Genomic DNA, 20524 nt, shown 5'->3' on the forward strand with positions numbered 1-20524 from the left:
CACAGTTTCCCCAGGTCAGGCAGCAAGCTATCATAACCACTCATTTGGTCATAAAATCATAGAATTGTAGAGATGGGAGGGACCACGAGGGATATCCTGTCCAATCCTCTGCAATGCAGGAATCTTTTGCCCAGCGTGAGACTCAAACCCACAACCCTGAGATTAAGAGTCCCATGTTCTACTGACTGAGCTAAGTTGTGTGTGTGTGTGTGTGTTATGAACAGTGCTATTTTACTGAAAAAACACAGGTGCTGGAACTCACCATGAACACCTCCCTCATTCTCTTAGAATGGCAAAGGTGCCCACCTGAGAGGTACCGGAACTGAGTTCTGGTGAGTTCCAGCTGAAGAATAGCCCGAGTTATAAAAAATCTGTAATTAATATTGTGGGCTGCTGGAAGGTGGGGATGAGGAGCTGAAAGGCATGATATAAATATTTTAATTAACAAACGCATTACCCCTTTGGCAAGGCTGTCCCTGCAGGGCTGGGGTGTGAGAACAGAGGTACTGTAACTATTCCAGTCCTGCACATTTGAGGATGGGGAGCACCTGGTTCCAGCAGCCACAACCTGCTGTCCTGCCTTTCCTGCCACCTTTCCACTCACCTGCTGAGGCTCTCCACCTCCTCTCATCTTAAAGCAAGGCAGTGAAGGGAGGATGTGGAGGCCAAGGGTCTTAGAGGCACATCACTGATATATCAGTGGCAAAATAGAAAAATGTAAGCTGGGGGTGGATAGAGAGAGGGGTGTGTCAAGAAGAAGCAGAAGAAGAAGAAGAAGAAGAAAGCTGTGGGCAGGAGGGCTCTTTCCTTTGCCATCATTATGAGGAGGGGGTGGATATAAAGATATAAAGGCCCCAGGGGGGGGGCACACAATGTGATTTGCCTCGGGCCCTGTTCCTCCCCTAGGATGACCCTGCTTCTCATTGCAAATAATTAGGACATGTTTATTCTGCTTTGAACAAGCAAGAGGCAGTTGGGCCATCTCAGCTCAGCACCCCCAACACTTAGATTCGAGTTCTTTAGAGTGAAATGATGAAGACGTTTTTGAACAATGTAGATAAGGTGGCATTGAGATAAGAGATTAGATGGGATCAAGGGGCTGGTTGTTCTACTTCCTGTGATCTGACTCTGTTCTAATGTCTATTTTTAATCTGTACCCTTTGAGCCAGCAAGTTCCTTTGCTGGGCGGAATCATCTGATTTATTCCATCTGACAATGGATTGCAGTGTTTGGCTCTGGAATGAAGGTTTCTTCTTCTTCTTCTTCTTCTTCTTCTTCTTCTTCTTCTTCTTCTTCTTCTTCTGTTAGGCCCTTGATGAACTATTAAAATCAGCATGCCTTTTCTTATGCTCTGTTTGCGTATTTGTTAATAAAGCAAATATTACTAATAGACCATAAGGATCCGGCACTTTCTTACCCAAAGGAATTCAAAGCACTGTATCCTTGGGCAGCTACAGGGCTCGTTTTTCATGCCTTGCTTAGGATCTCCTTTTACAAAGTACCTGGCGCTGGGAGCTACCATTTAGATTTTCCACAATGCCCCAGAAGAATCATTCTGGGACATTGCAGGAGATTCAAGTGGTGAATCCAAGCCATCCAGCCCTTCTCCAGAATTCTGCTTAAGGGCTCATCCATACTGCCACTTGCCCCACTGCTTTCCTCCAGGGAAACCCGCTCTTTACTGCTAATTGGAGCATACGTCAGTTTTATCTGGATTGACATTTCATCTAATTTAGCACTAAGGAGTGGGTTTTCTGGAGGAAAGCAGTGGGGCAAAGGCAAAACTGCTCAGACCCATGCTTTCTAGGCATGGACAAGCAGAAGTTTGGATGAGACCTACCAGTAATTTGCCTGCTGTTGCTGTAAGACAAGACCGCCAGGGCTCATTGATGTAGGAAGGGTCCCACTTTGCCAAGGGTTCTCTCAACCCTGGCTCCATCCCTCAATATTAGGAATAAATGTTAGCACTTAGACGTAAATCAATGGTGCTGTGGTGTTTATGGCATACTAAAACTTTATGTACCACAATCTCTGTTGTTTCTCCCCTACATCTGGTAATCAAAGTTCATGATTGCTACTATTAATCTGTATTATAATTCAATCAAAGATATACTCAGTCCAAACATAAAGAATCCATTCATAGCAAATAGCCATTCACAAGCCTATTGCTTTAAATCATGGGTAGGCAAACTAAGGCCTGGGGGCTGGATCCGGCCCAATCACCTTCTAAATCCGGCCCATGGACGGTCCGGGAATCAGCGTGTTTTTACATGAGTAGAATGTGTCCTTTTATTTAAAATGCATCTCTGGGTTATTTGTGGGGCATAGGAATTTGTTCATTATTTTTTCCAAAATATAGTCCCCCCTCCCCCCCAAGGTCTGAGGAACAGTGGACTGTCGCCCTGCTGAAAGTTTGCTGACCCCTGCTTTAAATAATAGTGTACGGTGAGTTGTTGGGAATAAGAGAGATAGACAGTAGAAAATATTATGAAATGGATTGCTAGCATAAAATGATTGATATTGGGTCTGTGGTTAAGAAGCTGAATTCCGCCCTAGTCATCAACAATAGTTACTGGTCCCTGCTGCCAAACAACTGGCTTCATAAGGTTCTTTTGAATGATCCAGAAGCTGGTGCTGATGTAGGTGTTGAGCCAAGGATTGTAGTGTTGTTATTTTTTCATGTCAAGTAACCAGAGCCCAGAAGCCTTGCCCTACTTACCAAGAGTAGGACCCTTTGTTCTCTTGTTTTTGCATGCCAATGTTAAGTCTCTGTTTGTCCAATAGCAACTAAAACAGCTTTGTACCATCAAGTTATTTAGGAGGGATAAATGCTAACTTAACTGCATAGCAATTGCCTTTATTGTTCGTTTTGGTTCAATAGGAAATTTGGTTATTTGGCATTATGGTGGGCAAGATTCTAACATTTCAAAATTAGTTCCTTTGTGCAATGAATCAATATCATCTACTGCTTTTAGAAATAGTTTTCAATTGTTGGCCACTTTTGTGTGTGCATGCAGAGATTGCAAAGGAACATGGAGTTCAAGAAAACTAGGTTGGTGACTGAAAAGGAACATGGAACAAACAGACTGAGGTTCCTTCCAACCTTTTACTTTAATCTCTAGATACATAGAATCATAGAATCATAGAATCATAGAGTTGGAAGAGACCACAAGGGCCATCGAGTCCAACCCCTTTTCATATAATGTCTAAAAGGATTAGTTTTGTTTTGTGCTCTTGAGGGGTGTTATGAAAGTTTTGGGTGCATTTCAGTGAAGAATTTGCCATTTTGTTATTCGATTTGTAGGGCCACCCAGCAACAAATATTCCCTGGAGTGGCTTACAAACAGGCAATATTTTTAAAAATACAATTTATGGTAATTAAAATCAACAATAAAAGGCAATAAAAATTTCCTTGCAACAGAGGCAGCATAAATAGTTCACAGCTCAGGTCAAAACTACACTAAGCAGCTACAGCCCCAGAGTGGTTTAAAATACCGTTCAAATGCCTGGGTGAATAAGAAAAGGTCTGTACTTGGTGCCAAAAATATAATAAAGAAGGTACCAGGAAAGCCTCTCTGTGGAGGCTATTCCATAACTGGAGTGTTACTACCGAAAAGGCCCTCTGCATATTTTTATAATAATTAGTATTTATATCATGCAAATAAATTTTATGTTTGTTCTCTAACTTCATTCTCTGATTAAGATTGCCTGTAAATGTCAAGCTCTCTAGAGAAAGATGTTGTCTCCTGTGCAGTGGCGTAGCGTGGGGGGTGCAGGGGGGGCCGGCCGCACCGGGCGCAACATCTGGGGTTAGGGCAAATCCACGGGTTAGGGGGCGCAAATCCACGGGTTAGGGGGCGCAAATCCACGGGTTAGGGGGCGCAAATTACTTGCCTTGCCCCGGGTGCTGACAACCCACGCTACGCCACTGCTCCTGTGCAATGTGTCATACTGAATTTGCATTGTGAAATTATCCCTGAAGTCTGTATATCCCCTCTCACACACATAGTTCCTTGCTTGACCCTTTCTTTTGTGAGCAAAGCCACTTAAGTAATGCAATCTGAATCCAGAGATAAAAGTCTCGAGAAGGCTTTCCTAAGAAAACTGAACAAAAACAGAGAATAATTTGAAGAGAAAGGAATAGAGAGAGATTTTGCCTTTCTTATTTTAGGCCTTGTACATAGCAGGGTGTCATTTGACCAAATGTACAGAGCAAAACTCCATCAGAACAACACAGCCAGTCAGAACACATGCTATCTCAATATAGATCATGCCACTCTGCTTGGCTGCTGAGCATTACCTGTCCCCTCTTGGCTAGATCATTTTAACTTTAAGAGAATGAACTCTAAGTAACACATGGAATTATCTCCTGTTGCACTGCCAACAGCCTTATCTATTCTGCCTGTCTTTTCTGACCCATAAAGATTAGATTCTTGTTCCGTGGTGGCCAATATCCATCAATGCCCTTCATATTTTCTAGTGCCTTCTGTTAGGATCAGACCTTCTATCCCACTAATGTCTCATAAGTCATTTGTCATCAGAATATGATTCAGGGTCAGCTGTTTCATGTTTCATCTCCATGCAGGGACATTCTTCTCAAAATGTATTTTTTTCCTTCTCCACTGAATAAGTAGAAAGGGGGGAGACCTCAGCACCTGCAAGTTCACAGACAAAGTCAATGGCAAATTTTATATTAAAATTCCCATGCTTCATGTAGTCCAAGACAGATAATACTTAGCAATACTGCTTTGACCTTTGTAATGTTCCATCGTCTAATACTTCTGTTCACCTTTATGTTCCACATTTCTTGCATGTTAAGTATCTCTATGAAACTGGGTAGAACTGCCAAAAACAGTTCAAGTGGAATGCACCGTAAATGTAAAGTGGATGGCCCTGAAATCCCCCTAATCTTAGAAAAATCCTCATTCAGGTTGTTGCTGTTGTTAAGCAAGTGTTAATTCTCTGGAAATAAAGAAAATCTGGTTATTAGCATATGGATTCTTTGTTAGCTACACAAAGAGCATATTAACTAAAGCCACTTTATGATCTCTGGTTTCTTTTCAAATCTGCCTTTGTTCAGGATGGAATATACATTTACACCGTTCTTCCTGTATCTAGGGAGGCATAGCTAGCAAAGGGATGGAAACACCAGCAAAGGGAGATTTTGCTTCTTGAGTTCTAGGGCTGAAATTAATAGCATTTGCTGTGGTTCTTAATAACATTTGGTGCAAGGTTCACTGTATTGACTGACTGAGGCAGGAGATGTATTTCTCAAGTCTGAATCATTCAAGAATAGCTTGTAAAACAGGAATATCCAATTGTGTTATGGTTATCATGGGTTTGAAAAATGGCAGGTATAGCATTGGTGGCCTTACAGTGAACTCTCGTGGTGCCTCATGAGTTTATGTCTCTCAGCCCTACAACATTCTTCGCTTTTGAAATAAATTGTCCATCCACTGATCAGCCCATGATAACCTGTCACACTTGAGCATGTTTGCCTATCCTAACCAGCTGCATGATTTTACAAGCTGCTGTGACAAAGATAACCACGGACGAGGCATCCTATAAACCTCCAAGGGAATATTTCACTCCACAGCTATATAAAAGGATAGGGTTATTCTCTCTTTGTCCAAAGAACTACACAAAGCAGCATGGCAATACAATGATTTCATCCAGTACACAACTACCACAAAATCTTCAAGTATATGTTTTCCACCCTGACAGTGTCACATTGAAAGCCTCCCTTTTAGCCAAAGAGCTGCTCACAAATGGGCCTTTCTCTGAATTTTTGTTTCCTCTCTCTAAAGTTACAGGGACCAATACCTTTTTTTCCCCCTTCCACTCTGGCTGAAAAGACTGAAAAAGACTTTGTCCCTTGGGTGGGAATGGGGAGACAGAGTGTGTGTCATGTTTCTTAAGGAAGAGCTGCTACTAGAATGCTTTCCTGACACATGGTTGCTTTTCGCGGAGTTGTTGTAGACTGAATGGGATGGAGAGATCAATAGTGTTTTAAGACCAGTCACATAAGTTGCAAATGTGGAACCACTTACCAGGAGTCCCCAGTTACTTCAGCTGCTGGATTATTCATGAGCAAATTCTTTTGGGCTTTGCACTCATTCAGGCTAATGCAGTGGTGGTGATTTATTTTGTTTTTCCAACTGAGCAGCACTGGCATGCAAATTAGTTGCACTTCAGTCAACCCGGCAATAAATCTCAGAAGCAGGCAATTAATTGCATTGGAAATCGGGGGAGCCAACAGAAACTCAAGTTCATCACCATCAAGTGGCAACTAACCTTTCCCAAATGTTAAAAAGAAAAACAGCCCCTTGATGTAATAAAACAAATATTGGCTTTGAGGGTGTTTACATGGCAAATAAATATGCATTTATCTATGTGTTTCTGAGATACTCAATAAGATTAACACTTCATAACAGTTCCTTAGCAAAAGCTTTGAATGCTCCAGCACAGGCTTTTTGCAATTTCTGTGTCCCATTTTGCTGCTTTACCAATGTACTGGTTCAACTTTTCAGAAAGCTATTAATTACTTTAAATTAATTATAAGTAGATGATAATGACTGTGGTTTTCCTCAGAATCTTTCCTCTTAGCCTTTAGAGGATGCTGAAGGATTTGAATGGCTGAGTCTATCCTTGTGTGACCCAAAATTACCTTTGACTATGTGCAAACACATTTTCTTAGGGCAGCTGCACACCTGATGTGACAAACATGTTTGGCGTGCGTTTCTGGCAGCAAATGCACAAAGAAGGAAAGACATCTTTTTAAGTATCATGCTACAAACATCTGAAAATCCTAACAGGGCCTTGCAAATATCTTATCCATGCTTTAAAAGTGCAAGTTTATGCATGTTTGCTTGGCAGTCAGTCCCACAGTGTTTAATGGGGCTTACTCCCAAGAAAATTGAGCATTAGGATTGCAACCTAAGTGTTGACTCATAGAATCATAGAATTGGAAGAGACCCAGAGGTCATCTAGTCCAACCCCCTGCAATACAGGAATCTCAGCTAAAGCATCCATAACAGATGGCCATCCAACCTCTGCTTAAAAACCTCCAGGGAAGGAGAGTCCTTAGCCTCCTGAGGGAGGCTGTTCAACTTTGAAAGCAAACATCAGATAACATATGTGTACAGGCATATGACACTATTGGTTCTCATTAGAAAAATAAGTAATAATATACAAGTTGGATTGCTATGATGCAAGTTAAAGTGCCTTAATTCTGATACTACTTTTGACTCCTATATTTATGTATTTATGTACATATGTTCATTTGTTTTGCTGTCAATCTGGCTTTATCAGATGTTGGTCTGTTTGTCTGTGGACTGCAAGAAGTGGGGAGAGCTTGAAATACCTTTAAAGCCACTATAATGTAGTAATATTTACTTTCTTCTTCTTTGCTGCTTTCCCCGCCCCCCTCTCTGGCTGCATTAAGACATGGGGTTTACTGGTTATAATGCTTGTGCTTCTGTCTTGATTTCTAATGTTCCTTTAAACTGCAGTATCTTGTTGTGTTATGGAACTGTGGCCTTTTTTAAATCAATATACTGCCATAAATGGCTGGGCAAACTGCATACCACCTGAAATTTCATCAACATAAAACTCCCGCAGTTTTCTGAGTTAAGGGGGTTGCAAGCAGATTTTTCTATGGAAACAATGAACATGGAAATTAGTGCTAAACTTTCATTAGATTCCACTAGGTTTCCAGAAGTGACTTTTATGTCATGTTAAAGATAGCATAAGATGCAAAAAATGAACAGGTGTCAATGCTGTGAAGATGGAATAAAGTGGTATCTGAATCCAGCATCAGTCACCACTGCTTTGGCACAATCGCCAACCCCCATGCGTCTTCTTTATGGGTCCCCAGCTAGTGTGGAACCATATAGCAGATGGAGTGATACCAGGATAAAAGGTAAAGGTAAAGGGACCCCTCACCATTAGGTCAAGTCGTGGCCGACTCTGGGGTTCCTGCACTCATCTTGCTTTATTGGTTGAGGGAGCTGGCGTACAGCTTCCAGATCATGTGGCCAGCATGACTAAGCCGCTTCTGGCGAACCAGAGCAGTGCACGGAAACGCCGTTTACCTTCCCGCCGCAGCGGTACCTATTTATCTACTTGCACTTTGACGTGCTTTCGAACTGCTAGGTTGGCAGGAGCAGAGACCAAGCAACGGGAGCTCACCCCGTTGTGGGGATTCGAACCGCTGACCTTCTGATCGGCAAGTCCTAGGCTCTGCAGTTTAACCCACAGTGCCACCTGCATCCCTTGATACCAGGATACTCTATAACTAATCAGATTTGACCGTGTAATAACATCATTGAGGGCAAAGAAAGATAAGTCAGAGTGAAGACTCCCTGCACCAGAATTGCCTTTGTTCTTGATGTCACCCTGTTTCAAAGAAAGCATGTATGGTGTGGACATTTCATTGTAGCCAAAAATATCTGGGGAAACTGCTGTTTGTCTTGGCTCAGCTCTGTTCTCAATACTCTTGGTGTTGTTGTTAACAAATGTCCTGTTACAAGATCCCAATTCTCTCCACTAAAAAAGAAAACCTTGTTATCTCTGGAGCATAAAAATATGAATCGTCACTCTCATCTCCTTTTTTACAGAAGCTGCAAAGAATCGATCCTCCTTACTGTTATTCAGCCTTATCCTGTAAGTAGTTATCATGTTTTTTAGAATTAGTTTCCTAGCAACATTTACTGCTTTTGTCTGCCTATTCTCTCTGTGTGTGTCTTCCTTATCTGCATAACCAATAGCACAAGTGAAGTACGAGCTGTGTCTTTGAAGATAAATGTGATGATTATATACTACTCTAGACAGAAGTGGAACAATGTAAGTGTAATTTAAATAAATATGGATATGTTCCAGTATGTATGAGGAGTGCTTCTTGGGGGCAGAGGAACAAGGATATTGAATTCTACTCCAAGACATTTCACAAGTATACTAGCCAATCTTTTTGAGTCTTCTTTTTTTTGGCTTCCGTTTTCCCCCTTGTCTAGCAACACCGTGATTATATTCCTTTTCAGTGGGTTTTAAATGACTAGGGGGTCTTTCCCCCCCTTTTTTTGGTGACGGGGCTGCATTTATTCCCCTTGAGCAAGACCCAAGCAAACTAAAGACCCAGCTAGAGTTAAGTAACGGAGCAAAAAGTGATGTGGCAATTCATGGTATCCCCCACCCCTGCAGAGTGTAAGACACAAAAGCAACATTTGCCTGTTTTTATGTAGTACGGGCATGTGGTAGGCAAGGTCCCTTTGTTCACACAAAACAGTGCAAAATACAGGCCTGTCTTAAACAGGTGGAAAGACTCCTCCAAAAGTGCCTGGGGTACATATGATGTTCATTTTCTGGACAACTGAGTGCTTTAAGCTAAGAGGAGACTGTTTTTTTATGAAATATTTATTAAGATTTTTCACATTCAATACAAAAAAAAATATCAAAAAAGACGAAAGAAATAATAATAAAAAAAATTAAAAACACATCAAATTTACAATTCCATATTTTCATTACCATATTTCCCTGACTTCCCCACACCTCCCCTTCTTGTATTCCAATTCAAATTGTTTGTTCAACAAGTTCCTATCCCCAATTTTTAACCTTTTTATATTTAATTCATTTTTTTAAAAAAAAACCAATTTTGACTTATAGACATCAATATTTGTACCTCAATACACAAACCTTTTTCTAAAGTCGACCCAAATTCCATTCCACGAATTTCCCAATTTTCATATTAATAACCAAACAAAAAAATAAAATAAAACAGATCATAATTATACACCCTTTGGATTCTCAAACCCCACCACCCCCTTTCCCGGTTTCGATCCCCAACAAAAGTCCATCAGCCTTAATCTTCTATCAGCCTGGAGATCTCACGTCCGAGGCTCTTAATTCTCTCTCAGTTCCTCTCTGCCGGTTTTTTTGATAGTCCTTAATATTAAACTCCATATCTCGGAGGAGCTCTGTCCCAATAAGGTCCATATTTCTTCCAGCCAGACCTCCATACTTAAAAGCAGGGTCCAAAAGTCCAATTGTCACAAAAACTACAGCTTCCACTTTAATCAGATTTGTAATCCATAGATCTTCAGGTCTCCACATAAGGAGATCTCTCCATTCTTCAGTCACCAATTCAAACCAGAATTTCATCATCCAATACTTATTTTCCTTTGTAGTCATCCTGTCAGGCCTCTGGTTTGATTTCTTGTTTTCCTTTGTGAGCATGGTATCAGGCCTCTGGCTCTCCTTTGTCATTTGCAAAATTACAGCTCCTCCTTCCTTCTCCTCAGAAACAACATATGTCTCTTTCTCCACACTTTCAAGATTCTCAAAGTTCTCTTTTTGTCCAGCTGCATGGGCTTCCTGAGTCAAGTCCTTATCAAATTCCGTAATGCTATTTACTGTTAAGTTCAAAGTTGTTACATTTGTAGCCAAAACATCAATTTGGCCTTGTAACTTTCCCAGGAGAACAAATACTCTGTCCAGCCCAGCCTGAATTTTCCCTCTTCCAGCCATTCTTGTAGTGTCCCAAATCCCCCTCTAGGGGGATTTTGGTAACTTAGTATTCTTTCTAGTTAAAATCCAAAAGTCAGGTTAATTTGTATCAGTTCTTACTTATTTTCAACAAAATATAACCAAGTTGCAGCAAATATATCCAGCAGAGACAGCAGAAACAAAGTTCTCTTTTTCCTTTTTGACAGCTAATTTTGACAGCTGTCAAACTCCTCTATATCTCCTCAACAGGCTCTCTCGCGAATCGCTCCCGGGTCCGGGGGGGGTGGCACTTCAACTCTCAAAATTAACTCTTATCCTCCAGCACAATTACTTATACTTGTATCGCCAAATCGTGAAATTAATATCTTTTGTCCACTAGAGAAGAAGGAATTCTCTCGACCTTAGTTAACTAGACCTTGCTTTAGATTTTTTACAAGGCGGGGAGGCGGACTTCCTGTTTGCGCCTTCCCCGATCGTTCCAAATTCTAAAGAAAATTTCCTTAAAAAGTCCAATTTCCGTACTACTCATGGGTTGTTACTTTTAGAGTCCGATTGTTCACAAGAAGAAGTCAGCGCCCTCCGACCATGGCTCGCGGCTTCACTCCACAGGAGAAGCAGTCGACTCTCAGCACCGCACCGCTCACCCCGTCCCCCGTTCCGAAGCCTTTAAAAAGGCTCCTTCGCAGGTCGGGGGGGCGCAAATGGTGCCTGCCGAGTCACCAGGTTCACAGGCTTCCGCACCTGTGATTTCTAAGGGTCCCCGCGTCGCCGCAGCGGCAAGACCCAACTCCTGTAGAGCCGATTCCCTCTGAAGCTCGGAGGGAATCCGCCATTAGCCGTTCGCACTAACCCGGAAGTCTAAGCTAAGAGGAGACTCTGAGTGCCCAAGTTACAAATGTGGACAATGTCTCTGAAGGGATGAGACATTATTGCACCCCAATACTCCCAGAGGAATTTGTGACCTTGTTTGCAACCCACACAGCAAGTGTTTCCTAGCCACTCTGGGTGGTGAGCGCCTGGGATGTTCACATTAATTTGTCTTTTCTTAAAAAATATAGTATACCTTTCTGAGTACAAGTCATCCAAAAAGGAGGGGAAACAATTTTAAAGCCCTCAGATTTACCTCATGGAGGAATTTGGTCTAGTGCAGATTATGAACAAGGTCACAGTCTGATTTTTACATTGACCTGAGAAGTGTGGGGATCAGGTGAGTCCAGCCCCATCCCTGATTCTGACCAAGCAAGTGCTTGATAGACTGAGATATAGGCACTTCCAAAGATGCTCTGATACTTCTTATTCTACCATAAAATATTGCATAATTCTCTTTCCCTTTAGCCTTATCTACACATTTTAGCCTACTGGCATTTTATTTAATGTGCTTATTAATTTACATGGCATTTTATTTACACTATGTGATAAAATGGTAGCTTTCACTGCGGTGAGCAAATGATGGAAGAAATCTGGCTCATAGATCTCAGAACTCATTATGCAGAATTCTCCTAAGTGAGTAGTGTCCTTCATGCTTGGACAGCCCCCTATTTAAATGGTAATAATATACCCCCATGCCTTTATTCTGCATCTTTTCCAGGTAGCTAAGGCTAGCAGCAAGGAATAGATCATGTTTGCACCAATTATTATGTAAACAGAGATCTATTAGTGGCCTAAAGTCTGTGTCTTTGATGTACCTTATTCCTTTTGACTCCAGTTAATTGAAGTCATAGCAGGGATCCATTGAAGGTTTGTAAGTTAGTGTAAAATGGCATCAGAATTAAACTCACAGTACGTTTGATGCCATGGTTTTTAGGAAATTCATTCCACATTTTATTATTAAGAAACACAACTGCTTGTTCCGTTATTGGATTTAATAATATAGAAAGCAAAAATATACAGCTTGCAGTGAAGCTGTATGCAGCTTGGAGACATTCTTATAGTGCTAAATGCAATCAGAGGGATGCATGTTATAAATTTTATTCCTGGCCTGAGGCCATGCTACCTCTGATTGGATAGCAGCAATCCTTTTCTTGTACACTTATAATGCTCCTGAGATTTAGAATGCTGAAACAGTAACTGGCTGTGTACTCAGAATGAACTGTTGCTTTTTTTAAAAAAAAAAACAGCAACAACGCAGAAGCATATTAGGTCAACTGCAAGAATAAACAAACCAAGGTAGTTAACTTGAAGCTTCAGATGTACTCATACCACTACAATAACCTCAGAAGGACCTAGTGCATTACTCTGTGTGTGTATTTAAAATTCTCCTATTAAATGTACTGAATTTTCTCATTGGCTGAAACAAAACAATATGAACCGTTTTAGAGTAGCCATGTTTCCTAGTTTACAGAGGACAGTCCTGTCTTTGAAGGGCTGTCCAGCCCAAGTCTGAATTAAAATAAAGAACCAAAGGAAATAAAAGCAGAGCCTCTGAACTTGCCCATAACATACATACTTACAAACATAATTTTATTTTTATGCCACCTTTCCACAGTTCAAACCATGGTCAAGGTGGCTTACAACATAAAAAAATACATGACTACTTTTATTATGTTGTAGTTGTGAGCAATAAACAGAACATTAAAAAATACACAACTGAACTAAACAATTTTCACATAATCCACAAAGTCTAACATAAAGATACAAAATACCAACAGCAACAGCCCTTCCTCAACAAATTCCCACACGCAATCCAGCCCGAAAGTCTGTTCAGCAGCCTCAGGTTTTGTTGCTGAAGTCGGTCCGGGCCCAGCCCTTACAGGTTAGCAGGATATAAAACCTGCAAGGCAGGGAGCAGGTCTTCCAGGACTTACAGAACTCAACAGTACCTGGGCAGCAGACTGAGTGGGCACACAAAAAACTGATTGCCAGTAACATTGCTCTTAGGTGGTGTGCTAGTGAGTAGATGGTGTTAATCTCAGCTCATGGGTGTTACTAGATGAGGTGTTTTGTTTTTTTTAAATAATCTGACTCTGATGCTGTATGTGTTCGAACCAGATACCACAGCAGAAATATTTTATTTTCTTTGCTTCAACGTAGAGATGATCTGAAATGAAGTATAATTGCCCCCATTTGTTTTGTCAATTTGTTTTGATCTCCTGAGGAAGTGTTGTCTGTCCAGCAGTTGTGTAAAGAGAAGAGAGAGCAAAGGTGTATTCTGAACTGGATAAAACCAGTGGTATATGTACGCTTGCTACTAACCCATCATGAAAACAACTCAGTGAAACTAACACTATTATAGAATTAGAGTACTCTGGTCATCTGCTGAACATAATTCACTCAGTGTCTTCCAGATTAGTTTTGCTTAAGCTCATTCATTTTCAGTTTAATTACAACCAAAGCCAAACATTCTTCTTTTGTGCTTCCTGTCAATCTAATAAATCTTTCTCAGGTTAATTTGAATGTCATCTGTACTGATAAGGAAAGGATTTAAGAGCTTAATCACTTGGAGCACTTTGAAGTTTCACTTTTCTGGAAGTTTATTTGATTATCTGTTGAAAACATTTTGTTTTGTAAATGGGTTATCATTGCAATGGGTAGTTTATTAGGCTTAGGCATATTTCCAATTAGATCATTTATCCATTGTGCTGTGCATTCAGGCTTGGAGAATAAATTTCAATTGAGGGTCTGATAAGCCATCATTCTGGAAAGCTATTAAATCCTAAGAAGGTATCTTGCTGTGAGGGAACAGCATAAGCAAGTCTTTGCTCCTACTGAGGCTGGCAATGGAAGGAGACCCTTTAATCATCCCCATGAATCCTTTTACTGTAAAGCTCAACGTCTATACAGATAAACAATAAAGTATACACAGTTATACAAACTGATTTCGGCATGTGGTTTGTTCTGTGGACTTACGATTATCTGGTGTTTTGAAATTATTGTGGGAATGTATTTTGATATAGACCTAATCAGGAAAACAGCTCTGGTCTTCACCCCCACTCCAGCCCACCCCCACTTATCCAGAGATGTTTGCTAGAAAATCAAACATTTTCTTCCATGCTGGGGTAGGCATGGCAGTCTTTATTTGCTCCAAATTATTGTCATGAAGTGAAGTTGAAGGCTTACCAGCAAATCCTGCAGTAAGAAAATAGAGGGTAGAGGGAGAGGGAGAGTCAATGAATTAGCCTGGGGCCAAAGGGCAGAGTGGCTTGATCTCTTACTGCAGCTGCTTTCTGATTCACTTCTGGCTGCTCCTGAATTTCTGTCTTTCTCTTGATGTGTTTCTCCCTTTATTTCCTAATTCTGTTTCTTCCTATCGGGCAGATGGGGGGGAGGTGACCTCAGCCCCAGTGGTCAAATGTGGCCCTCCAGGCATTTATGTCCCTCAGAACTCTCTCCAGGGCGCATTCCTCACCAGTCCTCCTTCACACACTCCTTGACTGTTTTCAAATACATTGTGATGCTCAGTCATACTTTATTAAAAACATTCCAATACCTGGTGGTGGACCAGGTAGTCCCCTAGTTCAGATCTGGGTGTCTTGCAGACTCAGTCCTCCCGTGTGCTGTCGGTCCTATGGATATATAATAATGCTGGCCTGCATTGCACTTCTGTTGTAAGGCTTCTAATGCCACAGAGAGAATTATGTAAAGTGTTTTAAGCTCTTAGGGAAGAGCCTAATTATAGATATCATTAGACATTATAACTTCCATCATTGTGCTCTTCCCTCTGTTGGATGTGTGAACATCACACACCCTTTGTTTCCATGGAATTCTGAGGTCTACCCCAGTAAAAAGTGCATACTGACTATGTGCCATTATTTGCCTGGAGATAATTCACTGCCTTTCCAAGATACTTTCATTAAAATAAATATTGACAAATATGACAGCCTTGGAGCCATATTGGTAGTCAGCAACTGCTGCATAATTATTAGTCAAGAAAAAGTTGGCCATGATGGATAGTGCTGTGAAGAGAGAATGAATGAGATGGGGATAAGTACTAGGGACATAAATTTGTTGTGGAAATCTAAGCAACTTTTTCTCCAAAAAAAAAAAAAAAAAAAGCCTGCCTCACAATAAAGGCTGCAGACATGTGTCTTCTCAATTCTTATTGTTTTAATTTTGTTATTTCCCAGTGAACCAATTCTTGTTCCTGTAAACTAGCCGGCACGTAGCTTGTGGCTATTAATTACCATAGTTAATGTGTTTACTGTTATGTAATGATGAAGTTCATTTAATAGCATATTTAATGTGAGCATCTAAGAAGATATGCAAACCTTGCTCATCTTTTATTATATCTGATTTCACTGTATCATTTTCAGTGAATGTTAAAGTATGAAATCCCACATAACTTTCATAGAAAGTTTTTTCTCTCTCCCACCTAATACACGTGTTGTAATCCATTTCATTGTTATTAAGCTAAAACCCCTTTGTATTTTTTTTATATGCAATCAAAGCTGTGCCTTTTTGAAAGTTTCACAATCCTGTAAATAACAATAGTGGAAAATAAAGGGGACAATATTTGTCACAAGGTCTGTAGCAACATGATATGGTGTGAGATCTCTTATGGGAACCAGTAACTCTAGGATAAGATATTGTGGCTAGGCATTTTGCATTTGTGCAGTCAATGTCTTTTGAACATCTATGGACTTAACTGGGCTGCAGCTCAGTGGTAGAGTACATCATGTTTTGCATGCAGAAAGCTCCAGGCTCAATCTCTGCCAGTCAGTGTAAACAATATTGAGCTAAACGGACTAATAGTCTGACTCAGAATAAGGAAGCTTCCTTTGTTACTGTTGTATTCTGTGCGCCGGTTGCAGTTAACAGATTTGTAGTAGGTTAATATGTTTTTGTAACTGTGAGTTTCATAAAGCAAACAAATGAAGCACATGAGGGTGGCTTGGAATACAGTCATACCTTGGAAGTTGAACAGAATCTGTTCCAGAAATCCATTCAACTTCCAAAACATTTGAAAACCAAAGCGCAGCTTCTGATTGGCTGCAGGAAGTTCCGGGTTTTGATCATTCGGGAGCCAAAATGTTCAAGAACTAGGCTGTTTGAAAACCAAGGTACAACTGTAGCGGTCTTTCATTGCTACCATTGTGTTCATACTATCATAAGCAAGTTGCTTCCACACTTGTGGCCATGAAAAAAATGTCATTGGTCCACACAGAAGAGTTCTTGCTGGCATTGGTTACGGTAAGATATTATAATTTTCTCATTCTTCCTACTCCCAACAACATAGTGCTAATAAGACTGGCTTTATTGCTGATTTTATTACAAACTATATCTTACAAACCCTATAAATATTCTATATTCTGCATTCCCTGTCAAATGCATTCCTTAAGCTCCTGCTTAAGGTCATTAAATGAGAATAATGTCTTCTATTTAGCTAAAAAGAAGTGCTTTCATAAAAAAAATGAACTAGTCGGTCCATGAACCGTTAATCACTCTTATACTCACAATATGAATATGAAGGTATTAAAATAGAAATTGTTGCAACATATCAGTTTTGGTTTTATTGCTGGACTTATTTTGTTGGACACACGAGCTCTGAAAATATAAATCAAGTTCTTTTAGTAAGAGAAGCACCCTTTGAAACATTTAAAAGCTGAAGCAGCAACCTTCAATGATATTGCAGTTCAGATTCTAAAACAACAGTATTTAAACATTTGACCCTAGATCATTGGGAAAGTTTGTATTTGGTATTTAGCATGAATCACCAGATATGATGGGTGCAATGGATCTGATAAGCCTGGATCATCTAATGCAAGAGTGGTGGTGGCGGGGAATCCTTTTTCTTCTCAAGGCCATATAGACAACCTTCCAGGGATCACAGGCCAGTGGTGCGAAAGGCAAACACTGCATATTTAATAAACACTGCGAAAGGCAGTGAAATGGATATGAATTTTACTTTTGTACAAGAGGCTAGTTCCATTGCACTCACACATCCCTCTCCATCCTCTGTCTAGACAAAAACTATTAACATTATCAGCTCTTGTACCTGAAGTGTCCCATTCCTGATCTCATATGATTGCTAGTATGACCAAGAGGCTCAAATTTGGGGCCATTTTGGTATTTCCCTAGCACCTTGACTCTAAATTCACCATTTTACCTAAGAAGGTAGACTTAGGACAAGTAACCAACATGTGCACCTTGGCTCACCTCCATTAACAGAGAATAGAAGTAGCTCTTGATGTTCATGCAACATATGTGAGACTTCCGGAGTATGCAGGTGCCTTTCTCCCTTCTTAGTCCCCAATGCAGTCAAATACTCCGTATTCACCTATTAATTTGTATTTTGGAGCCCTGGACAGGGAAATCTCCATGCCTGAAGCACCAGAAAATCCATCATACTCTAGATACTTAGACACCCATTAGAACCCATCATGATTAAGGGACCTTTAACTCACATCTGCATACAATCACCCACCTGCACTCTGGACATTTGCATTAGATTTCCATGGCAGGAAAAAGAAAATATTAAAATTATCAGAGATGCCATTCTCTTACTCTAATCCAAAGAAAAACTTTTTACTTGTACTACAGAACCTTTTAAAAGGATATAAAACATGCTATTTTGACAGCAGCCATACTCTATTAATTAGCAAAACAATTGTAATGACCTTTTTGCCCAGCCAGTTAGATGAAGGTCACAACTTGGGAATTCTTGTGATTCTTTTGTTTCTCCATGGCATAAAATAACAACTTATTTTCTTAAAGGCACACACCTACATACACACACACACATGTGGGGATTGCATTCAGAGTCATTGCACACTTGTGTGAAATCGCATGCAGTTGAAACACCCCACTCCTCCCCCACTCTGCCCCATTGTGCCCCTGCTCTGCCTCCACCCCAGTTACACCCTTTAAGTGATGTATTTTATGACATTTCCAGGTTAGTTCTAGGTTCAGCGCTGTGCACAATTGTGCACATATTGGTCCCACCTAAAATGGGGGCATATATAGAGTAATAGACAGCTTCCCCAATGCACATTGTGCAGTACATTGTTTCACATGCTCCTTATCAGTTTATTCATTGGAAAGAAGTTTGGTGCATCGTTTTGCATCCTGAATGCAAGTCTGCGGCAGAACTGAAGTTGCAACAGACTATGGCAGCAAACCATTGCAGCCTGCTGGATCAATACAGTTGTACTATATTAAAAAAATATAAATCCCTGGAACAAAAGAGAAGTAATTGCCTATGAATTTCTCTTTCCATGCGAAGACCCAGTTACTACATTATTCAATAAACACACAAGATGTAACCAGCTGTACTTTTGAATAAATAAGGTATACTATTCATTGTATCAAATTGTAGATTTCAACGGAAGTCTCATAAAGTTCAACGGAAAAAAGCAGAAGACCCAGTGGATCAGTTCATTCTCTAGTCAGTTCATGCATAAGGTCCATACATGTAAAACTATCTATTCCACCTGTCTGTTCAAAGAGTCCAATAATCCACATGAAGTGTTATTAAAGTTCCACAGAATCCTTTCACAGAGTCTAAGACAAGGATTTCTGGGATATTAGCCTTGTTTCGCCATCCTAGGCTTCATCAGTAGAACAGGCTCATATGTAATATTACAGGATAGTGGATCTTATAGCATAGTAGTGGTTGCAGTCTACTACAGCTGCTCCATTTTTAAAAGCCTACACTGGTGAAAATATTTTGCATACCGACTGTGTTGTTAGAATCCATCTGTCACCGGAGACAGTGGAAGAATGTCCCTTTGAAGGTAAAATCAAATCATTGGAGAGTTACAGTGCCAACTATGGCTGTGGAGGGTGATACAGGAGACACATGTTTTATTTCAGGTGGAGGAGATGAAGGTGCCCAGTTGTGCTGCTACAGGTACACCATGGTGTTTCTTCTTTCTGTGCTCTTCCCAGCAACCATTCCTCCTCCGGTCACTGCTGTAGCTACACAACCTGATGGTCTACCTCCAGGCGCTATGATAGTCTTCAAGGGATTCCCATATGGAGGGGTTAATGTTGCCTGCCTTCATGTCACTGAAAGAATGTCAGTCTATTCCTGTTGCATCTGACCGACTGTGTTTACATTTTTTCATACCGCTAACAGAAAAGTGTGATTTGCTTTTATTTCCATTATATAATAAATAGCATTGGGCAGAAGCAGTAATATTTCTGACAGATGGGATCAAATGAGACTTGATCAGGAGATCTATAGCAGTGGTTGGCAGTTAACTGTCAGTCAAGTCATCTTTGCCTTTTCCACTCATCCCTTCTTTCTAGTCTCCTAAATCGGCATTTATCAGCGCTGCGAAAAAGGCCAGATTGAAGTCGAATCCTGTCAAAGTGCGATTCTCAGAAGAGGTCATTATTAATGGCCAGGTTTCTGTGAGTGTGAATATTTATTTCTTCATTTTAAAATATAATTCCCTTTTGAGAGAGAGAGAGAGAGAGAGAGAGAGAGAGAGAGAGAGAGAGAAATTCATTCAAAATCACTCTCTAAAGCTTTAAATGGACAATAGTATGATAAATTGCCCAGATATGTGTGAGCAATGTATTCATTATAGACATTATATCCAAACCATGCCAAGATTTGGGGTGGAAATTAATGCCTTAAAAAAAGAAAGAAAGCGAAGTTATCCAGGATTCTAAGGATCAATTCCAGCATATCAGTGGCATGTTATGCTCCCTATACTCCTCTGTACCATTGCATATTTTATTCAGCGCTGCTTGTTTGGAAATATCTGTGTTGAAATTATACATCATGTGCAAAGCTTACATAACAGTGAACATCCATTATGACACAAGTTCTTAAGACGGAAAGCATTCTCTCTCACAAATCTATAAACTCTTCACAAGGTTCTTAGTTTTGACGTTGAGTATTTTCAAGTGAGCAACTCAACGAGTGAAATCATGTGAAAGTACCTTACTGTGTAATTAACTGAATGGTTGTGCCTGAGTCATAATAAAGGTTTGTTGGCAGTTCAGAAGAGACTTGGGGGACAGGGCTGTCCTTCAGGCATACACACAGGCCCCACAATTGCCTACCTGAGAAAGAAGGTGTGATGGGATGGTGAGCTGCTTGTGCGTAAAATCCTGATCCCTCAGAGCTTGGCTAAGT

At 40.5% G+C, this 20524-nt stretch overlaps 1 protein-coding gene across 4 annotated transcripts in view; it reads left to right on the top strand.

Moving 5' to 3' along the window:
- FRMPD4 (FERM and PDZ domain containing 4) overlaps nucleotides 1-20524 on the top strand; it is a 216760-nt gene that overhangs the window by 163156 nt on the left and 33080 nt on the right. For all 4 annotated transcript variants that reach the window (XM_083612102.1, XM_083612099.1, XM_083612100.1 and 1 more), the window contains exons 5-6: nucleotides 8619-8664; nucleotides 19687-19791. In XM_083612102.1, coding sequence (XP_083468228.1) covers nucleotides 8619-8664; nucleotides 19687-19791 — 151 coding nt within the window. The remainder of the gene's footprint in view (nucleotides 1-8618; nucleotides 8665-19686; nucleotides 19792-20524) is intronic.

Source organism: Podarcis filfolensis, assembly GCF_964270895.1.
Source record: "Podarcis filfolensis genome assembly, chromosome: 4".
In the NCBI taxonomy this organism is placed as follows: Eukaryota; Metazoa; Chordata; class Lepidosauria; order Squamata; family Lacertidae; genus Podarcis; species Podarcis filfolensis.